General features: G+C 39.9%; 2 protein-coding genes across 2 annotated transcripts in view; both read left to right on the forward strand.

Moving 5' to 3' along the window:
• The first annotated feature begins 1,278 nt into the window (after nt 1-1,278).
• LOC116693414 (diacylglycerol O-acyltransferase 1) lies at nt 1,279-13,889 on the forward strand. Its single transcript, XM_032522386.1, has 18 exons — nt 1,279-1,486; nt 2,531-2,735; nt 3,436-3,523; nt 3,636-3,676; nt 4,072-4,157; nt 5,372-5,424; nt 6,044-6,149; nt 6,479-6,583; nt 6,886-6,945; nt 7,064-7,167; nt 7,692-7,730; nt 8,669-8,710; nt 8,810-8,854; nt 9,324-9,433; nt 9,525-9,590; nt 9,710-9,797; nt 10,156-10,218; nt 13,276-13,889. The coding sequence occupies exons 2-18, from the start codon at nt 2,548-2,550 to the stop codon at nt 13,486-13,488; spliced, it is 1,497 nt and encodes a 498-aa protein (XP_032378277.1). The 5' UTR covers nt 1,279-1,486; nt 2,531-2,547; the 3' UTR covers nt 13,489-13,889.
• Nucleotides 13,890-15,700: 1,811 nt separating this feature from the next.
• The window catches only part of LOC116693380 (NEDD4-like E3 ubiquitin-protein ligase WWP2), a 51,591-nt gene continuing 43,958 nt past the window's right edge, over nt 15,701-23,333 (forward strand). The window contains 5 exon segments of the mRNA XM_032522312.1: nt 15,701-15,771; nt 16,979-17,060; nt 22,320-22,336; nt 22,338-22,444; nt 22,446-22,472. Of these exon segments, the coding sequence (XP_032378203.1) occupies nt 16,991-17,060; nt 22,320-22,336; nt 22,338-22,444; nt 22,446-22,472 (221 nt within the window). The 5' untranslated portion in view covers nt 15,701-15,771; nt 16,979-16,990.

The raw sequence follows: 23,333 nt of genomic DNA on the forward strand, positions 1-23,333 counted from the left end.
CTCTCATTCCCCTTGCTCTGGTGTCCCCCCCCCCATTCCCCCTGCTCCGCTCCCTTACACAGCAGGACCTCTAGAGGGCTGATTCAGCACTATTCAGCTCACAGACATTGTTCCTGGAATCGGATGGATCCTCCCTGGATACAGTGTTAATTATTGAAATCAACACTTATTAGTGGGATTATACCTCCATGTACAAACATTATAAATGATGTGAATTGGTTCTATCTGGACAGTGATTTGAGCAGCAGTGCTGGGACTGTGTGTAAGGTCAGCGGCTCTCAGATTGTCGGCAGTGTAACACTTACACTATTACATTAATATTTTGTTAAATGTTACTTTTTAAATAAATCCATCTTGAGGTACAACTTCAGTGTTTCTTTATAGTAATTTCTCATTTGTGATTTAAGTTGACTTTTAATTAAGTTGTGAGTTTTCAGATGTACAAACACCTAAACAAGCAGGAAACCAAATTAGCTCTGCAGATATAAACTCAGGAAATCATAAAATATGCATAACAAGGAAGAAACATGAAGACAGGATATGCTTCTTCAGGGGTTTTACAAAAGAAAAAATGCACGTTTTTAATGGTCAAAAGTCTTTATTTCGAATTGTGTAATAAGGCTTGAGGATCGTAACTAAAGCCAACACCAAAACGTGTTTTTTGTTTATTCTTATTGGGACTGATGTAATATGTATTATCATATTGGTACATGGCCAGAGTTCTGGGTTGATGGAAGCAGCAACTGCACTGTGTCAAGGACCTCCAACATACTATAAGAGTGTTTTTGGAAGGACAGACCGAGTGATAGGGTGACACCAGAAGAAGGGTCATCTTCAAAATAAAAGCATATTAGCTGAGATATCCTCTTATTAAAACGTCAGTGACTTAGAAGATCATTTTGTCATTGTATTAAATAATTAGACAACTGACATGCACGTTTTACTTTATCTTTACATACTCATTAAGACACACATGTGACATCCACATTTTTCGGTTTCCTGGTATTCCTGAAGTAGATTTTTCTAGTAGCTACTTAAACATTATTTCACTAAAATGAGCTCAAAACACACGAGATAATAACGAGCCGTTATTTACATGGATTTGCTACAGTGTCATTAAACATCCATATAGGATTAAAATAGAAAGTACATTTCCACAACTAAATGAAAAAAGATTGAATTAATCATTTATTTTGTTTTTTTGTTGCACAAAAGCGAATTTTCTTCAAGGAGGCTTTTATTTTGAATGTTGTGAGAAGAGGCGATATTTTCATTCAACTGGGCTTCAAGTGCGACACAGAGCATACCGCATTCCCAGATGGAGGTCAGGACAGCTGTGTGTACTGTGTATCATCTGTGTGTGTACTGTGTGTTATCTGTGTGTGTACTGTGTGTTATCTGTGTGTGTAGTAAGCAGTACATGGTGTGAGATGTAACTTTCATCTCGACCTGTCAGGGCGGAGCCGTGTTTCCGCGGGAAATGAAGGTAGGCTAATCTGTTTATGTCGTTAGACAAGGTCAGGCTGAGTTGCATTTCGATTTCTGGCAATTTAAAGTTGAATTCATTCGCAGCAAATGTAACACAAAACATAAAAATCCCACAATATCAGTTCTAAATAAGTCGAAGCAGTTATTTAATTCGGCCTACATGCTTCTTACCAAGCAACAATAAAACCAGATAAACACCAACTTTATGATGCGATGTTACGAGGTACCGCCTCCCACCTCTGTGTAGCTGTGTGAACAATGTTGCTGGAATCACTGAGCCACCAAAACTAAAGGATGATTTTAAATTCAAGATATGGCATATTAATGGATAGTATGCAAGCCGAATTTAGCCAATGGGACTTGACGCTCAGATAACGTCTGACACTGTGTCTGATAAGATGGGGACCTCTTCAGATCCGCGAGACAACGTTAAACTGCTAATTTACTCAAACTACTTGGTTAGAAGTCCGAGTTCTATGTTTTCATGAAGATGCAGCATGCATGTTAATATCGACTGCTTTGCTCCCCTAGACACTGTTTCAAGAATGAAAATGTATACACATCATCTGCAAAATAATAGATTACAGGAAATGTTAATCCCCAGCTCTCTGTATTCCAAATAAATAAATATTGTTTGGTTGAGACAGTTTGTTTTTCCCTTTCACAAAATGTATTTATAGCTTACATGATTATTCACATTTGAACTTTTGCAGCTTGCCCAAAAAGCATGGTGAAAGAAAAAGCTAATGATGGGAATTTCTACATTTTGGAATTGGCTGTATTAATGTAAAATGTTTCTCATTTCTATGTGTTTAAGTAGTACTCTATCCTGCCACTGCAACAAATATTTGAATAGATAATGTACCTGAGATAGAGTGAAAGAAACCAAACATATATTGAAGTTTTATATGGTTTTATACAATTTTTTTATTCTCTAAGATAAAGAAGGTGACAGCTATTATTAATATTCATGTAAGATCTGCTAAGACATGATAAGGATATGTTATCTCACATGATAAAGCCATTTCTGTTTTTCCTAAAGTGAATTAAACCATTCAGATGTCCAAACGTAGCCCTGCTGTGGAGGAGCCCCCGGACTCAGATATGGCTGCGATGAGGAAGAGGTTTTCCTCCGTCTGCTCCTCTTCCTCGGCCGAAGGAGACAGGGCAGCCCTCTATGACAGCGTTCCCATTTCTGGCGCTGATCCAACCGGTGAACAAGAACATGCCTATGCAGCTCTGCTCTGGTGAGATGATTCTGCTGCCTCCATCACTGCGTCCATCACTGCCTCCATCACTGCCTCCAGTGGCAAACTCAAGACCTATATAAAAGAGACTCAGATACAGTATTAGGGGACCACTAAGGTCTATATAAAAGAGACTCAGATACAGTATTAGGGACCACTAAGGTCTATATAAAAGAGACTTCAGATACAGTATTAGGGACCACTAAGGTCTATATAAAGAGACTTCAGATACAGTATTAGGGACCACTAAGGTCTATATAAAGAGACTTCAGATACAGTATTAGGGACCACTAAGGTCTATATAAAGAGACTTCAGATACAGTATTAGGGACCACTAAGGTCTATATAAAGAGACTTCAGATACAGTATTAGGGACCACTAAGGTCTATATAAAGAGACTTCAGATACAGTATTAGGGACCACTAAGGTCTATATAAAGAGACTTCAGATACAGTATTAGGGACCACTAAGGTCTATATAAAAGCATCCAAAGAGCACCATGTCATGGGACCTTTAATTTATGCATCAAAACATGGGAAAGGGATCTGAGTATTACACTGGAGGATGAGCAGGACAGAATCTGTGGGAATATTAAAACTATGTAATGCGATGTGATGCAATGTATCCCAAAATTAAAAAAATAAATGAAAGAAATTAGCCTCACGCACAATGATGATTATTAACAAGTCTGTCTGTCCAGTTGTCATCGTGCCCAAGACTCTTTGCTGAGCTCCAACAGCAGCTTCACCGGCTACAGAGGCGTCCTCAACTGGATCATCATTCTCCTGGTCAGGTTTCTCCGTCTCCTCCTCCAGACCGTATCAGAGTTACCAGACTCGTACTTTCAAGTTAGGAACCTAGGATTAATGACTAATTAGAATGATGGTGTCTGATTTTCAGGTCCTGACTCATGCTCACTTGTTCTTGGAGAATTTCATACAGTGAGTATATAGATACACACATGTATACTGTACATTGAAGTTGATCAACTACTACATCCTCAATTACAAATGTCCACACATACTGCATGTACAATATTATAATCTAATATTAGCTTCTAATTTTATTCTTATAAACAAACTGTAAATAAAATCAAAACCTAACACTTGTTATAAGAGAGTAGAAAGAGAGAGTGAAAGTTCAGTAATTATCATTGAAACAGTCCAAAAATCAAATAAAACATCAAAGCCCACTTTTCTGGAGCTTTCAACCAAATCAGCAGGTAGAACTGCAAAAGTTGTTTTCTAGTAAAAACTAAGTCAAAAACTCTTTTTTGTCAAACCATTTACAATTTTCCATATATATATTTATATCTACTTTTTCCTCCCCCTAACAGACATGGCTTTTTGATAGATGTCAAAAAGGTCTTGGAGCATCTCATTGAGGACAACTGCACCTGGCCGTCTGTCAACCTCATCTTAGGTGAGGATCTCTTTAGAGTGGACGGCAGCCCCAACACCAACAGGCACAATTACATTAGGTCGACTTTTAGATTTATCAAAATCTTCTGGATTTGAATCTGAATCTTCTGTTCTGGCAGAACAAGAGATATCTCTTTCATTCCACATATTCTTCTTTTGTGTCAAAGCCTAGTGCCTACATCACCCACAATGCAACAAGACCATGCTCACAAAAAAAGCCTGTTTCCACATGTCTGCCGTTTCCCCCTCTCATTTCCCCTGCTCTGGTGTTTCCCCCTTTCATTCCCCCCTGCTCTGGTGTTTCCCCCTTTCATTCCCCCCTGCTCTGGCGTTTCCGTCTTTCATTCCCCCCTGCCTGGTGGTTTTCAACTTCCCCTCTCATTCCCCCTGCTCTGTTTTTCCCCCCTCATTACCCCTGCTCTGGGTGTTCCCCCCTCTCATTCCCCCCTGCTCTGGTGTTTCCCCCCACTCATTCCCCCTCATTTCCCCCTGCTCTGGTGTTTTCGCCCTGTCATCCCCCTGCTCTGGCGTTTCCCCTCCCCTCATTCCCCCCTGCTCTGGTGTTTCCCCCACTCATTCCCCCTCATTCCCCCCTACTCTGGTGTTTCGCCCTGTCATTCCCCCCTGCTCTGTGTTTCACTCCCCTTTCATTCCCCCCTCCTCTGGTGTTTCACTCCCCTTTCATTCCCCCTGAACTGTTGTTTCCCCCTCTCATTTCCCCCTGCTCTGGTTTTCCCCCTCCTTCCCCCTGCTCTGGTGTTCCCCCCTCTCATGCCCCCTGCTCTGGCGTTTCCCCCTCTCATTCCCCCTGCTCTGGCATTTCCCCCTCTCATTCCCCATGCTATTATTATTTTACTATTTCTAGCCTATTTTCTCTAGGTGCAACAACAACTTTGGACCACGTTTCAAATTCAGCACATACAGTAAAGTTCCTGTTGCTACAGGTGACCCCACTCAACCCAGGTCTTGCCGTCTGATTGGCTGTAGCTCCCTGACAGACTGGGATGCTTCTCCGAGGCACCAGCGAGTGTCTTTGAACAGGTTACACGCTGATTTGTGAGCACAGAGTCAACGCTGAATTGTCTCTGATCTGAGGCTTTTTGCCAGGGAGCTGTAAAAACTGTTGCTAAGTGGAAAATCAGGGCTAAAGCTGTCTAGTGAACAAGGCGTTAGCCTGTCATTGTGAATTAACTAAATATCTGTATTTCTTTTCAGCTGCCAATATGTTCGCCGTTACAGCTTTGCTCCTCGAGAGGTCTCAGGAAAAGGTGAGACTGGTGCATTTTCTTTGGCTCTTTCATTTCAATAAAGGCTGTTCTGTTTATTTAATGCATCAACAAGCGATTTGTTGATTTGTATATTGGTGGCATATTGAAATCCTTAGAGGATGTGATCATTTGGAATCCTTAGGTCTTAGTGCTTTACAGATTTGCAATTCTTCAGTTCTGAAACACCAGAATGTAAAGATTTGGTGTTGTTGAAATATGGAAAAGGTCATGAGGCTTCTGGGTATTATTCTATGCTTGCGCAGAACCTGGGGGTGGAGCCTGGACAGCCCTTTAGAGGACATGGGAAAGGGATCTGATGAAAAGGACTGGGACAGAATCTGTAGGAATATTAAAACTACATCACGTGATGTGAGGGTGCGCCTCATTGAGGTCTAGTTTGCATCTCTTCTATTGGACTCCTCCACACTGTTTAGACTTGGTTTGAAAGACACACCAAATTGTTATGTAATGTAATGTAAGACAGAGGACGGCCAATTACTACATGTCCTGTGGTCCTGTGATAAGGTCCAGGAATTTTGTTGGATCATTCAAAAAACAAGCATTTGTCTGTTAAAATAATTATGATGGAAAGGTCAGCACTTCCATTTACTTGTGTCAGGGTACGCTGTCCCCCACCAACGGTCATCGTTTGCATCTCGCCAACCTGGGCTTGCTGCTGCTATTTCCTGCTGCAGTCATCGTACATGAGCATACAATATCCACAGGTAACAACTGTGCTTTAAACATGTGCATCATCATCAGCACTTTTTTTCTATACATAAATGCAATTTTATCAACTGCTAATGGACATCAGTTAAGTCTTTTTTTTGCTGGTTTCCGCATATTAATAACTTTGTAACAGCATTTTTCACATCGTGAAAAGTTGCCATCATCCTCAGATTTTGCAGTAAAGTTCTGTTAGACCAGTGATGTCTGTAAAGAAATGTGCTTTATGATGAAGACTGAAGAGTCCACAGGCACCGTGGGTTTTCTGTAATGTCTTCTGAATGATGTTGCACCACTGCTGGGATGTTTCTGTTTTTTTGTCCACCAGGTGGAGCGTTCTTCTCTCTCTGGTTCTACACCGCTCTGGGGATGAAGCTGTATTCATACCAGGAAACCAATCGCTGGTACCGACAGGCTCATTTAACTGATGCAGGTATTCTTTCAACACCAGAAGTTGTACGTTGTTTTTGTTGTTGTTGTTGTTGTTTTTTACAAATGTGCAGGTATATGTACTGTATATTTGTATGGTATGTATATGTTTATGTATTAGCATTATTTGTGTGTGTGTTTGCTTTGAGCATCACTGTGCCATAGGGTGTAGGGTGTAGGGTGGGCGTAGGAAGCTGTGCATAGCTGCAGAATTAACTTTCATCTGGGATTTCTTGTAAAATGCAAAAAAAAAATTAATTTCAGAACAAAAACTACAACTACTGCTTCTTCTATCTGTGTTTACAGAGAGGGACAAGAATGTTTCGGAGGCTCTAAAAGCCCACACGGACGAGCTTACTTTCCAAGGTGATATAACATTCATAAATTAATTTTGATTTCACATTAACTTGATATGATGTTGTTGTTGTTATGATGATTAACGTGACATGTTTTGTCTTCTGCGACTCTGTTTATCTTTTTTCAGATCTTTATTATTTCCTATTTGCCCCTACCCTGTGCTACCAGAGAGACTTCCCCTGTACTCCTAAGGTCCGCATCACTAAGCTGCTGCACAGGCTGCTGGAAATGGTGAGCTGAACAGTGGCACCGTTATTACCAAGGGGGGGGGGACTGTGTGCGATCACAGAAGGCTTGTATCATGTGTTGTTTGTCAATACTCAGAATTCCTTAATGGGGGAGAAAGGAACTACACACTATAGCTTTAAAATGTAATAAAGTAAAAACAAATTAACAAAGAAATAGAGTGAAATTCTATACACATTGGTGTATTTCCTTTTGTGTGTATGCATTTGCTGCATCATAATTAAACGAAAAGCATATGTTAAAAGGACAATCACTTCGCGTAGTTAAAAATTGCCTCATATTTGCATATCAATGTCTAAATGTGTAATGATCCATAGCTCTATGAATAATTAACTTGTTTAAAGGGCTTCTACACCTGTGACATGGACACAGCAAGCTGCGGTTTTAACATGACTTTGATTGATGCAGTGGACATATTGTTAGAGGGGACAGATAAAGTTGTGTCCAGATATAATGTGGGTGTCATGGATGAAAACACTACAGCTAACTGTGGATCTTTCTACCTTCAGGTGACCGTTATCCAGATCATGGTTGGAATTGTGCAGCAGGTACAGCAGCTGGCTAAAGGTCTTGCTGTATTGTACAATATGTCACTGTGTAGTATCAATATTATCAATGTACTAGTGCAAAATTACAGATCTATTTGTTGTATAGTGTATCATAACATCGTATGTCATGTATGTGTAATCTGTAGTGTAGTATGCTGTACACGTTGTGCCTGAAGTGCATATATCATGTTCTGAAAAGGTACAATGTCTACGTACATACAGTACATGTCCAGTATAGTATACTGTACCCAATATGAGAAAACACTGGTATATTGTGCAGTGATGGAGTACTCGAGTGCTGGACTCGGACTCAAGTTCGACTCGAGGACTCGTACCTCAACTCCGACTCTTCTTTGGTGACTCGGACTTAGACCCGGTCTTGAACTCAAGACTTGACTCAGACTCGACAGTTGGTGACTTGACTACAACACTGACATTGAGTATGCTTTCATGCACACCAATAGTCCACTATTATTCTTAATATGACAATATTCAGAAATTGATACAGGTCATGTAAACAACATATTCCGGTTGAGTATTGAGAATAAGATTGTGGGATATTCTGGTATTATTCTGGTTTTAGAGGCATTCTTTTAAACCCCATTGATGGCAGGCCTACTGGCCAACACTGTAGGTTAGTTAGTCACTAAGGGAGTCATCCACAGATACAGGTAATCTTAACACTCACTAACATTAAAACATGATGTATAAAATCATACCAACACCTTTTTATTATAGTTTAGTGTTCTATGCACTGAAAAGGTATGAAATAAAGGCTTCAGGCTGTTATTGGAAGCCCTGTTTAATATGCAACTTCACTTTATAAAATATGGAGCTCCGTCTCTCTCTAGATAAGGGGTCCTTGGCTTTTAAACGTTGAGGAGGTGTAGTCTTTTACGCGGTTCTATACTAAATACATTTTCTTTTTGTCCTCTCAGTGGATTGAACCCATCTTCCAGAGATCAGAAAACTCCTTCTCTGTGAGTGAAGCCCAATCCTTCTTAATTGTAAATATTAGAGCAAAATCTGTATCCATCTGTGGAATTAACTTCTTTTTTTTAAATAAATCTTGTACATAGAGTATGGACATCACTATGAGAGTGGAGCACCTGGTGGGACTGGTGGTGAGTTCATTTCACATTACATATTGACTCTTGGTGACGTACATTTTTCAAAAAATGAATCCATTCAATTTATCCTGTTTTTTAAATAAAAACAATAAAATATCAAAACATCACATGAAGAGACTGTAAATGTACATGTCTATAGTAAAAGAAGATGATTTGTAATTTTCTGATTTTTTACAGTTATTTTTTATCCCTCAAGCTGGAATGTTATTGTTTTTTACAGTTCATTTTACAGTGTAATATGTCAGCGTGCAATTATGTAGACAGATGTGAAGAAAGTAGTCCCAGATGGTGGGCAATAATACTAATAATAATAACAAAGTACGGCGCAGGAGGAGGAGCATGTTGGGGCATGATAGTTATAGATCACGTTTTCATCTTACAGGACACAATATTAGAGATAGAGATAGATATAGCAGAGATTACTGTTAAATTGTATGTTGGTGTTGGTATTTGTTCTTGTCAGGCACCAACCCATTTCCTCTGGCTCCTCTTCTTCTTCTTGAGTCACTCCTACCTGAATTTCTGTGCAGAACTGCTGCGCTTCGGTGATCGTCATTTTTATGGCGACTGGTGGTCAGTTGCACAAAAACTATTTATGCACATTGTGTTGTTTTTTTGTTGCTCATTCTGCGCTGGCTCATGGCCTTTCATCTTTCATTTACAGGAACGCTACAACTCTGATCACCTTTTGGGAGAATTGGAGTATTCCCTTTCAGAAATGGTGTCATAGGTATTATGAAACATGTCTCACGTTTCACTGAAATGACTCAACCGCCAAATAATTTCCCCTTTTTGTCTTTTGCTTTCATGTCTTGTTTGTCTTTGCTGTGTGTCTCCACTGGTATGAAGACATGTATACACTCGGCTGGTGGAAGAGAATGTGCCCCCGTTACAGGCAGAGTTACTGGTCTTCCTGATGTCAGCTGCTCTTTTAGAGGTACAGTCTGATATCGCAGGAAACGCTCTTTAACTAAACACATGAATCACTATTAGAGCTGGGCCATATGGAGAAAATCAAATATCCCCATATTTTTGACCAAATACCTTGATATCAATATTGTGGTGATATTGTAGGGTTGACAATTGGTGCTTTTGACACGTGGGACGTGAGCCCCCGTCTCCTGGGTGAAAGCCCTGTGTTGTTTGACCCATCCGAACGGTGTGTAGCTGCTCTCCCCGCTGCGTTCTACCAACACGCCAAAGACTTTTGCAGTAGAGAGATAAGAGGGCTATTGGCCCAAACTATCAATGCAATACTAACATGCTGCCATGTTTTTGTCCTCTCTTCTCCACAGTATTTGATTGCTCTGCCTCTGCATAGCTGTCGTCTGTGGATATTCCTCATGATGCTATTCGAGGTGAGAATACCAGACCAGTGGCAGTTGGGGGTATTTACCTGGAGGGGGCTACAGGCTCTGAGGGCTTCTTCATACACAATTGCAATGTGAATGTCCAGCTTAGTGCACTTGACTCCATCAACAGCTCAGCTTGGTTTCTTAATCTATTTATCTCTATTTTTGCTAAACAAAGGGATCCACAAGAAAACCCCTTGGATTTACTGTAATAGATGTTTTTATAATAACTATGTATCAAATGACAACGTAAAATACGCTGGGACAATAGGAAAAATTGCTCACTTGAGGTGCTGAACGTACAAGGAATTATCACTTAATATCCGCATCTTCCCTCTTTACGGAGCTTTACAGTGACTTTCAGCTCATTGTTTAGCTGTCCGGCCCACAACCTGACTGCTTCGGTTCACGCGCACTGAGATCAGAGAAAAAAGCTGTAAAAACCCGATGTACACTACCACGTCAGCAGCAAATAGCACATAAACAAAGTTAGTTACAGGCTGGGGTAGAAAGTGGAGCATTTAGCAGCTACAGAGACAGATGTTTACCCCAGAGGTTGGTGGAGACCAAAGAAGAGCTGAAAGGATAGTGAATATTAGACTTAAATTAGAGCTGGCCAAAATCTTGATATTATCATATTGCCCAGCTCTAACTTTTCACCAGGTGGACACAAATTTGACTCCAAATTAATGATATTGTTGCTTTGTAACTGCTGAAAGAAGAATCTATGTTGAATGTGTGTAATGCATGGACCCGTAACTCAACACATTCTCACCCCATCTTGTAAAAGAAGAACAGGACAGTTGGGTTTAGGAGAAGAAGGATGGGACAGTTGGGTTTAAGGAGAAGAAGAACGAGACAGTTGGGTTTAGGGAAGAATAACAGGACAGTTGGGTTTATGAAAGAAGATGGGACAGTTGGGTTAGGAAAGAAGAACGAGACAGTTGGTTTAGAGGAAAGGATGGACAGTTGGGTTTAGATAAGAAGAAGAGACGTTGGTTTAGGAGAGAAGAACGAGACAGTTGGGTTAGGAGAAGAAGAACGAGACAGTTGGGTTTAGGAGAAGAAAACGAGCAGTTGTTTTAGGAGAAGAAGAACAAGACAGTTTTGGGTTTAGGAGAAGAAGAACATGCACAGTTGGGTTTATGGGAAGAAGAGATGGGAACGTTGGGTTTAGGAGAGAAGAAACGAGACGTTGGTTTAGGAGGAGAAGGATGGGACAGTTGGTTTAGGAGAAGAAGAACGAGACATTTGGTTTAGGAGGAGAAGAACGAGACAGTTGGGTTTAGGAGAAGAAGAACGAGACAGTTGGGTTTAGGAAAGAAGACGAGACAGTGGGTTTAGGAGAAGAAGAACAAGGACAGTTGGGTTTAGGAGAAGAAGAACGGACAGTTGGGTTTATGAGAGAAGGATGGGACAGTTGGGTTTAGGAGAAGAAGGATGACAGTTGGGTTTAGGAGTAAAGAACAGACAGTTGGGTTTAGGAGAAGAAGATGGGACAGTTGGTTTAGGAGAAGAAGGTGGGACGTTGGGTTTAGGAGAAGAGAGAAGAGACAGTTGGGTTTAGGGAAGAAGATGGACAGTTGGGTTTAGGAGAAGAGATGGGACAGTGGGTTTAGGAGAAAAGGATGGACAGTTGGGTTTAGGAGAAGGATGGACAGTTGGTTTAGGAGGAGAAGAACGAGACAGTTGGGTTTAGGAGAGAAGATGGACAGTTGGGTTTAGGAGGAGAGGATGGACATTGGGTTTAGACTGATTGATTTACAATATTTTGTTTGTTTTTTATGTAGTTTTACCTGGCAATATATATATATATATATATATATATATATTTATATATCTATATATATATCAACTGTTTTAGTTTAGTTTGTCATTTTGTTTTTATTATGTATAAAAATATATTTCACTTCTTAATTGAGTGTTAGTTTACTACCTGCTAGAAACATTTAAACTGTTAGGGACACTATGTCATTACTGTTGGTTCTTTGCAGATTAAATACTAACGGCTGTTTTATTTTTCCACTTCTTTTATGATGAGAACACACATAAAAGTGGCGTGCTAGTCAGAGCTGACCTTTGCGTTTTTATGAGAAGTGATGAATCCCAGAAATAACACTCCATCAGACCCGATCTCTGCACTCATCTACTGGTAACGCTCGACAGTAGCAGGGTTATGTAATGCACCTGGTCTGCCAGGAGGATTTGCAGTATGTGCACACACGTCCATTGGTGCGAGAGGACAGCTATGTCTTTTGCTTTTAGAGATCTAATTATTTTGTATTATTTATGCCATATAAACACCATATTAGACAGGTAACTAAGAAATTGAATTTTTCTGTTGGGACTCTTTCTGTTATGCTCGTGTTATTGATCAGTGTGCTTCCAAAACTACTCGACTAACCCTCCTTTCTCTTCCACCAACCAACTAAGACACAGAAGTGTAGAGCTACAGAAACATTCGTGTCCAAAGCTCCATCTGATTGGAATAATTTTCAAAAATGCTCTTTCATCTTACTATAAACTGTAAATATACTTATAAAATATACTAAAAATTGTCCTAAATGTAGTTTGCTATTACTGATCCTCTCTATATATTGTATGCAAGATTAATGTTAAGCTCTTATTATGCACAAGTGTGTGTGTGTGCGCTGTTATTTGTCTTTTTTTTAGATTTTTTTGTGTTAGGAAATATGTTCTGAATATGTTTGTATTGTTGTTGAGGACCCACTTGTAAAAGAGATGGGTTCATCTCAAGGGATTATTCCCAATCAAGAATTTCAAGATGATTTCAGGACCATGACAAACAAGACTTGTCACATGACGGGAGAAAAATAAATCCTCCATATGTGTCTTTTCTGCCCCTCCAACTTCAAGCTATAGTGTGTAGTTTCTGTCGCCCTCATGAGGAATTCTAATTAGCTTTGTAGCAACTCATTTGGCAATGACTGGAATGTAACGGACGTTCATTAATATCTAAAAGTTACGCAGTTAGCTTTAACATGTACTATAGGCTGGGCACAGTGAGAACCTTTATTAAATCATTGGATCTTCTCTTTCTAGCTTCTGGTTGCAGTATTCCTCACAAACTATTTCCAGGGAAACTATGGCAACGGCTTGGTGTGGCTGTGTCTGCTGCTGGGCCCTCTTCTGGCTGTGATCACCTACTTTCACGACCACTACATCAGCTTCCATCGCTATGAGAATCAGTCCTCCTCTTCACCGTGGACATCAGACCAGGGGCCTCCCAGCGCAGTTTTCCTGCAGACGCACTGATCAAGGAGATGGGGTCTGAAAGAAATTGTATTTTTATTTTTAAGTAGACCAAGATAAGACGGCTGTGATCCAAAGCTCAATGAAGTCTACTCATGTCTGTCCAAGGATCTATTTTGATGTTTGGAACTCTTTTTGGAGTTATCATCCACAACCTGTACCCAATTCAGCAACATATATATATATATATATATATATATATATATATATATATATAAATATATATATATATATATATACACACATACATACCAGACCAGTGGCTCTCAAGAAATCATCTAGCGACCCCCTTAGGGGTCTTGAGATGATTGGAAATATTGGAAAAGAGTACTGCTTGCAAATGTTCTTACTATACTTGTACATAATGTTAATGCAATAAACAACTGATTCAGTATTTCTGAGCCTAAACTTGTACGTCTGAATATTGTTGAACATTAAATGTCACTGAAAATGAAAGTGCAACATGGCGAGGCTTCAGCCATCTCCGCCACAGAATTAGAAAGTAAAGGTCCCTGTTATCATGATGAGGAGCACAGACGAGGCTGCTGCTTACACACCGCTGTTACCGTGGGTTACGGGACTCTAGTTCATCTACGTAAGATTCATGGACATGACCCAATCAGGAAATATAAGGAATGGTTGGACCTCATGGTTCAATGGGTCTAAGTGTGGAGTGATTTAAAGCATGTGTACCAGCCAAGGTCTGCATAGGCCATAATTATAGTCATCTGGCTTGTTATTTAATCATAGATGCTCCGCCATATTTACGGTTTTTATATTATAGCATTTACTGAGTCAAAGAGGCCTACCACTGGAAGCTGTGTACTATTCAAGTCAAACTTCCTGTTGTTACACTTTTAGTTGAAGCAACATTGTGTAACATTGGTATTTTGTGTGATTTGGCATATGTATATGTAACTACAGTTTCAGAGTAAATAAAGACAGCTGTACACCTGCAATTGTTATTATTAGAGCCTGCTAGGGGTAAAGGATTAATAATTTTAAAATCTAAATCACGATTAGCTAACGGTAAAGACCACAATTAATCAAATGTGCAATATTTAATTAATTGTTTTGTGTAACATTGGGTTTAACAGTTTTTATTCCTCTTTTTATCATTATTTACTGTTTTTCTCACAAAATAAATGCTGGAATAATGTTACAGAAATGTCCTATTTTCAGTGGATTTTTCATTCATGTTGCATGACTTTATTTAACATGATTGTAGAGGGTGCAGTGTGTAGATGCTGCTGTTGAACTGAGGCGCGTCAGAAACTTCCGTTTACAGGAAAGTACTGACTTTCTTTATTGGAATGGTTTTTGTTCTTTAGCGTTTGCGATCCTTGTATAAGAATATAGAGCAGCTTTGATAGTGTCTCATGTTTTATCTGTTACACAGTAATTACTGAACTTAAGCTATACTTTATATATTATAATCCCAAATCTTTCAGCCCTTGGGGCTTACATTACTAATGATAAAAAAAATAGCTAATGCAAAAGCTAACACATGCAGCCAATCCTCACACAAGACAACACAACGTGGTAGTCCAACAACAAGATGGCCAGCTCGGCGTGAAGCCTTTCATTACATAACGAGATTTGCTCGGTCAGTCTCTTCTGTTTTAGATCTCAGGAGAATGTGAAGTTTCACTGGGGTGTTTGTGTAAAGTCAACCCACGGCATTTCCCTGGGAGGAGGGGTACATGACCCTGCTGAGCAAAAGGTTCCCAGCAGCTGACCCCAAGAACCTCCAGAAATGGTAACTGCCAGGATTTGATCCCTCAAAACTGAAAACTGTATGTATTTCCTTTCAACATTCAATTCCTCAAAATAAATAAACAGGTTTCCTTGTCAGTATCATAATAGTTTATACAATGTCAGTTGTGCAGCCTGACCATCCTCCAGCGCTGAGGAGTTAGGTCTGGTAATTTAAGACTATGGTCTGTTACTATTAGATCTTCCCAGGAGATGGAAACCAACTTTGGAGCTCATTTATATTATGTGGGCCTATTGATATTATATTTAACTTTCCTGTTTTTATACATTCTTTGATACATTTCATTCCTTGCTATAACAATTTCCATGGTATATTCTATTTCATCTGCATCTAAAGAGACAGTACTGTGTATTTGAAATGAATAAAGTGATACTTTAGGTGATGATGGTTACCATTGTGACCCACAATCCTTTGTGCAATGAAGAAGACCTACCCTAGGTCACGTGATATTGTGACTGAGGCGGAAATGAAAGTTCATTAGCGTTAGCAGCGGTCCATAGCTGAAAAAGGTACGTGAAAGATTACATTTAAGCCTAATTTGAGGGTGTTTTAACGGATATAACGTGTTGTGACATAAACCACGTAACTACCAATGCAGTTTTACTTGTTGTCAGGCGATTAGAAGAGGTTTTAACGGCATGTCATTTCATAAAAAAGCCCTACGAAGCTTGCTCGCTAACAGTTAGCTTGTTGTGGGTGAAGGTAGCCAGAATCTGCCACATCGGACCGGACGTGTCGCGACTTCCTTTTCAAAATAAAAGCCTCAGTGGTGGGGCAACATGTATTGTTTGGTATACAACATTGTGGAGAGCTATTTATTACCATTTACTTTTAGCAAAATGATGTTTGTGGTTTCTTATGTGCATTTCATTAGTTGTAACACTTTATATTTATAGTTTATGTTTGCCAGTTGAGTTGTAGTTTGATGAAAAAAAAGGACCGGAAGCCAATATATTATTTGCCTCGCTTGACAGTGATGCATTGAAATGCCTTGATCATCTTCCGTGTTTGTTTTGTGCGCATCAGCCAAGGGTATTTAAATACGAGGACAATGAAATGTGTTTAGCAGGTACAGTTAAATCGTTATAAATCTACATGAAGTTTGGCCTGCATCTTCTGAGTAACGTTAGCGGATTTAGCTAACGCTGCGTAGCCGCAGGTCAGCTTGTTTCACAAGGTTGACGGAAGATGCTGGGCGCTTTTGTTGTTGTTGCTTAGAGCTGATTGTCTACAGTCGGGGTCAGACCTCGGGGGGTCATTTGGTTAATGCAGCACGTAATAGGTCGCATGCGTTATGGCCAGGTCACATCTGACCACGCATCACTGGGTTTTGGCTGGTCTTGGGCTGAGATGCCAACAGCAGTCACCTTGGTGGGGCAGCGAGAACGTTACACTGATAGGATGAGACCTCCCTCACACACCACTGTTAGGGTTAGGGCTCTTCTCTAAATACTAAGTAAGGACCGATATTAACACCAGCTCCAGACTAGAGATCGCTGCTTATTGTCCTTGCATATGTAGTTCAGGCTACGTCTCTGACTTTGCTCAAGGTGATGGGGATGGGGTCTAACTAAAGTCTGGGCACTCTGCTGGCAAACACATTTCTCCTTTTAATTAAAATGTAATTGGCCCAGCTGCTAAATATACCTATATATATGTTGAATTTTTCAAAAGGCTTGTTGTGATGTTGTAATATTGTGTGTTGTTGTGTTTCAGAGCTGTGAGGTCATGGCAGCTGCCAGCGTGAGCAGACCTGGCGTTGCCCAGACCACTGAAAAGTCCCAGTTGATCTTGAAAGGTAATGATCTTTTTTTTTGTCATCTCATTGACTACTTGAGACAAGGTTTTCCCCCAGAAAAGTTGTTTAGGCCTGTCAGTCAACAGGTAACATTAGTAGGCAATAATCAATTATGGTCACCTCATCGATGCAGAATTGTCCAGGTCTCTATTGCCATGCATTGAAGCAATTCCCCCCCGACACACGTTCCTTTTCAAATTAAAGACAAGACAGGAGAATGTCCCATACAGCAGTGTTACACCCAAAGCCTGTCTGTTTTATCTTAGAAATTCTCTCCAATAGAGTAATAGTTATTATTACGTGTAGAAAGCATCAGTGCAGGATATAAAAATGCCACACACACACACACACACACACACACACACACACACACAGACACACACACACACACACACACACACACACATTTTAACCATTTATTTATGCCCACATGAAGAAAATGGTACAGGGACGCAAATATTACAGATGCACTACAACACATATGCAAACTCATGGACCTGTGGTGTGCAGCAGGTCTTCACAATATCACTTAATAAGCGCAATACTCAGTTCTTAAAGGTATAAGTAGCAACGTCTCCGCCATATGTGGTCCCTACCAGTGATAGCAGATATGGCAGAGTACTCTTTAAGCTGTCTAGCCTCTTTTTGGTCAATCCAAGTTCTTGCAGCCCTCTAGCAGTGCTGAAACATGGATGGTTTTACCTGAGGATGTTTGTACATTATTACTGAGGGTGGAACATGGTTTGATATGTCTTCCACTGTGAGGTCTACGATTCTGTCATGACATGCTAAATACATTCCTTTGTAGCCATAGCAACCATTTAGGATGTGGGACAGTGTTTCAGTGACCTGTTCTGTGATGCAAGTAATGAGAACCTGAGTTGTGGGAAACCAGATACCTCCCTAGTACAAAGTCTGTTCAGCAATGAAAATGTTGAAGTGTCCATGGGCAAGACACTGTGTGAATGTGCATGAATTTGTGTCTGTTGAGCCGGTGGCACCTTGTATTGTACTGTAGTCTCAGCCACCAGTATTTGTGTGTGTGACTGGGGGAACGGTGCTTGTAGTGTAGAGTGCTTTGAGTAGTCCTTAAGAAAAGTGCTATGCAGTCTGCATTCTGGCCTTGCGGTTGCTCTGGTATAAGCTTTTCCATTTGGGTATGGCAAATCGGAGAAAATAAAAGGAGAAATGTGGAATTGAACAGGTTAAAAGTGTTAAGTGGGGGGGCCTCTCTCAGGTCCTCAGGCACCATACACCAGGGATGGTCTCTCATAATCGGATTTGAATACAGAGCTGCTTAGTTTCGGGTTTTTTCTAGTTTCATTTAAGCTTTTCTGTTTGCACTTCTTCGAAAACCTATTCCAGGGTTTCCTCCAGAAAATCAGTTGGCTAGTGTCTTTTTTGTTTTGTTTGATCCGTATCATTATGTAATCTTACACCTCTCTATTCAGCCGATGTACTCCTTCATCACAGCTGTAGCCTGTAAAGGAATGACAAATTGATTGATTAATGCAAAATTCACTTGAATATAGGATACATTTGAATCGTCCCAAGTCAGGTTTAGTAACACACAAATGATCCAAGTCAGACATGAAAATATCTGATTCACTGTGATTTCTCTCAAACAGCATCTTTAAAAAACAAAGAAATCTATGTTACTTACAGAATGGAGCGGGGGACACAGATTTATTCCACTTTCCATTGCAGTGTATATGCGTATAATATGAAGAATGAGTTTGATAAGAAAATCACGTATGCTCTGTGATCTGTTAATTATTGCCTCACCTCTGTGCTGCATGCTAATAACTAATAATAGTATTATACACTTGTAATTCATTATGTCCCTGGGTATTTACCTTGGAATTGTAGTTTTACATGTATACATAAATACGTGTGGTACCCCATGTTTCCTTCTTCTGACCTGCCGGGGCCGATAAGCGACGATACCCGTTAGCAGCATTAGCAGCATTAGCAGCATTAGCAGCATTAGCAGCATTAGCAGCAGCTGTGAGTTTACCATGGAACAGCGAAAACACGAAAGGTGGAGCAGTATGTCCTGCATGTCCCTCACCTTTCAATTGTTGGCAACTAATCAATTAATCTTTTCAGCTCTATACTTGAGTTTCAGCATGCAGCACTAGAGTCTCTACTACCGGTTAGAAGTTTGGGGACACTTACAAATGTCCATTCCACTCTATTATAGGCAGACTACCAGCTGATCTGAGTGGGGGGGCTGATCTTTAAGGCAATATCTACATTGCCCATTAGCAGCAACCATTCATCCAATGTTCCAAAGGTTATGTTCACTAATCTGATATCATTTTAAAAAACTAACTGAGGAAACATTGGAGAACCCTTTTGCAATTATATACAGTAAGCACAATATGGAATCTGAAAACTCTGCCCTGGTCACTGATCTCCGCTGGTATCCTGTCTGTAATGGAGTGCAATGGAAGTTTAAGTGACCCCAAACCTTTGACCAGTAGTAACCCCTCAGTGTCATTCACTGCTGATCATTTGAGCTCTGACTCATCACATTTACCTCACTATTGATATACTCTCCACCACTTTTTAGTGTTGAACTTATCTCAACCCCTCCTACCCCCTCTCACTCTTTGTCAAACCTTCTTTTGATTCTTCCATTTCTGAGATTCTTCCACCTCTTACTTCTTACGCACTTCTCCTCTTTAGAGGTCTGCTAATGTCTTGTCTGTAATAGGTAGGAGTACAAACAGAAGCCTTTCTCTCTGTCATCATTTATTCATCCATCGGTCCTGATCAGACGCACCCTGAGAAACACTGCCAGGCCGTCTGTTCCTAAGTTTGCAAACCAGAACTGATTCAGGACGAACAAATCGGCTCTCATTCGACTGGCACATGCTGGAACAAGATTCTCAGCCGGCCTACAAAACTTCAAAGCTACTGAGCCTGTCTTAGCCCTGCTGTAGGCTTTTACCAGAGTTGCAGAGTTTCCAACAGTGCTGTGATTTATTGAAACATCTCAAAATGTAGAGAGGTGTATTCAGAAAGTGTCGTTTCATCAATTCTCTTTAGGAAGCAACACATTACAACACTACATACACAAACATACAAACAACACTACATTGTTTTTCCTACTCTTCTCTCCTGGGAACTTTGCACGTTATTAACAGGATAAATCCTGCACTCACATCTCAACTACATAGTTGTCTCAAAAGAAATGTTGAAGGTGAGAGCTTAGCCTCAAGTTTTGGTTCCTTTTTTGTGTATAAGTTAACGAATTAATCAGGAAGTTTCATTTTACACGAGAATAACAGCAGCAGTTGTACAACTTGTTTGGTGCATATTCTTTTTTAGGTTGTTACAGTGTCAAGAACACTAAATCTCCATTAAAAAATCATTAACCTGAAGTATTTTTAGGCCGCAGATGCTCTTTATTGTAGGCATTGAAAGTCCTTGAAAACTCCTGCAACGTTCCATCAGGCCTGCCGTGTGAACCCTCCCCTCCAGTGTCCTCATACAAGTTTTATGGCTGCTTTTTATTTAACATGGAGGTCCCGTCATGACAATTGAATTTTTTTCCTTAACCTCTGTCTAATGTAAATGAATGAAAGTTCTACCACAGATGTTTTTTTTCTTGCTTCCACTAGATGGCCATGTTTCTATTTGCCTATTTGCTTGCCTTTCCAGCAACTCAAAGCCATGCAACTTACTAATTATAAGCAGGTTTTGAGTAACGTGTACTTAAAACAATCAGTATGCATAAAAACAGACACTATTCTCCCACAAGGCAATACACAAAGGAAATGGACTCACAGCTAGAAAAAAGTAAAGCTAAGTGTGAATGGTAGTAAAACATAAATGAGTCTAGTTTGTTTGTCTTTTTATCCAAGAGAGGTTTTTTCTTTCTACTGTTTATGAGGCTTTGATAACAGTACATTATATTGTGTCCCATAGCTGACCTTTAGCACCTAACAAAGTAACTACTTGAGATTGAAAGGGACAAGACTTCAGAGGTAGATGGTACAGCGAGGCACAGACCAGCAAAATGCCAACACATTTAGCAGATTCCAAACAGTTTTTGTACTCTGCTGTATTAGACTGTTCCTAATTGTTTTTACCTATGATCTCCTAACAATGGAATCAGGTCCCGACATATTTCCCTTTCACACATGTAGCACACAGCAGGAGATTGTCCAAGTCAGCTGGATTCTGCCATTCTGGAAATAGCTTTGGTTTAGATAAGGAATGGATGCTGTGTAGGGCGTACAGCAGACAGGACATGCTGTGGATTATGCTGACTGATTTAGACATTTGCTCTCTCATGCAGCTCCGCTGGGTAATGTCTAGATAATTTCAGGTTTGCAGCACATGCATAAAAGGGGCTTACAGTATCACATACACACAGACAGACACGCCATTATAGTAACTGGTCATAAGACTGAGAAATAGACACATTTTCCGTAAGCTCTTTTGAATGAGGATGCCGTTGTGACAGATCTCTGGGTGTCTTGCAGTTTGTTCCAGAGTAATAGACTAATTTTAAGCACCTTCACAAGATCAGGATCTTATTCTAGGTACAGTTGCAGTAGATAACTACCACCTAATAACATGGGGTCTGACTGGTCATTAGTCAGTGAGCAAGGCAGAAGTAATTTAAAGACAACATGTCTAAAAAAAATAGATTCCTTATTTTACTTTGAGGCAGTACTTATTTAAAGTCTTATGTGAGGATCCTGTCTGCTGTGTTGTGGATAAGCTGGTTTGTGTTTCCTCTGTTAGATACTTAAATGAAAGGCCTTCTGTTTGCCATGACCTAATTGTAGGAGCCCAATCTTACTGGCTGGCACAGAGGTGGACAGCATGTAATTTAAAAGAAATTGTGGATGAGGTGTGGATTTGAAAGCTAAACCTTTGACCTGTAAGACCCAAATAAAATATAAATACATTTCCTTATTGTGGTTGGACTGTCAGTGTGTATCTAAGTATATTCAGTTTGATCCTTTTCTTTGTGACACTCTGGCCAACACAAACTATATTTGGTCCTTTTTCAATAGATCAACCAGTTTTCTTATAAATCTTTACTGTTTTGTTTTGTGTGTGTGTGTTGTGGGTGTGTGTGTGTGTGTGTGTGTGGTGGGGTTTGTGTGTGTGTTGTGTGTGTGTTGTGTGTGTGGGTGTGTGTGTGTGTGTGTGTGGTTGTGTGTTGTGTGTGTGTGTTGTGTGTGGTGTGTGGTGTGTGTGTGTGTGTGTGTGTGTGTGTGTGTGTGTTTTTCTCAGTGGTTTCAGCAAACCCCAGTCTCCAAGCTGCCAAACCGTCACTCACGTCTTAGCTCCTTTGTCGAGGTGACTGCAGACGGACTGTCCAGTGAAACCAAAAAAACAGGCAAACGCAGCGACACCTCAACTGCAGGGGAATGAAGACCTCACCCTGTGAGAAAAACACCATTACGCATACATACATACATACATATACACACACATACATACATACATTACATACAGTGGTGCTCAAAAGTTTCATACACATGCTTATTTGACAAAAAAGAGGAATAAAAATCATGTTTTGGAAATTTATTTTAATACCTAATTAAAAAATGAGGTAAAATCCAACCTTTGGACACCAATTTTCTTTGTGAATGAATAACGTATTGTAAATAATAAATGTTCTTATTTAAAATACAGGGGTCATAAGTATACATACCCCTATGTTAAATTCCCATAGAGGCAGGCAGATTTTTATTATTAAAGGCCATGGGATACTTCTATAAAATCATCTCTCAATGCAATCAACCAGTATTAGTCTAACTGAAATAAAACCATGCCTATCTCTAAGCATGGTGAAGAGTATGTGAGGATGTGGGGCTATTTTAATTCTAAAGGCCAAGGGAACTTTATCAGATCATAATCCTGAATCCAGGAAATAACTGGCCTTTAATAATAAAAATCTGCCTGCCTCTATGGGAATTTAACTAGGGGTATGTATACTTATGACCCCTGTATTTTAAATAAGAACATTTATTTATTTCAATACGTTATTCATTCACAAAGAAATTGGTGTCCTTAAAGGTTGGATTTTACCTCATTTTTTAATTTAGGTATTAAAATAAATTTCCAAAACATGATTTTTTTATTCCTCTTTTTAGTCAACTTAAGCATGTGTATGTAAACTTTTGAGCACCACTGTATACACACACACATACATACATACATACACACACACATACATACACACACACACACACACACACACACATATACATACATACTTACATACATACATACATACATACA

This window comes from Etheostoma spectabile, chromosome 8 (assembly GCF_008692095.1).
Source record: "Etheostoma spectabile isolate EspeVRDwgs_2016 chromosome 8, UIUC_Espe_1.0, whole genome shotgun sequence".
Lineage (NCBI taxonomy): Eukaryota > Metazoa > Chordata > Actinopteri > Perciformes > Percidae > Etheostoma > Etheostoma spectabile.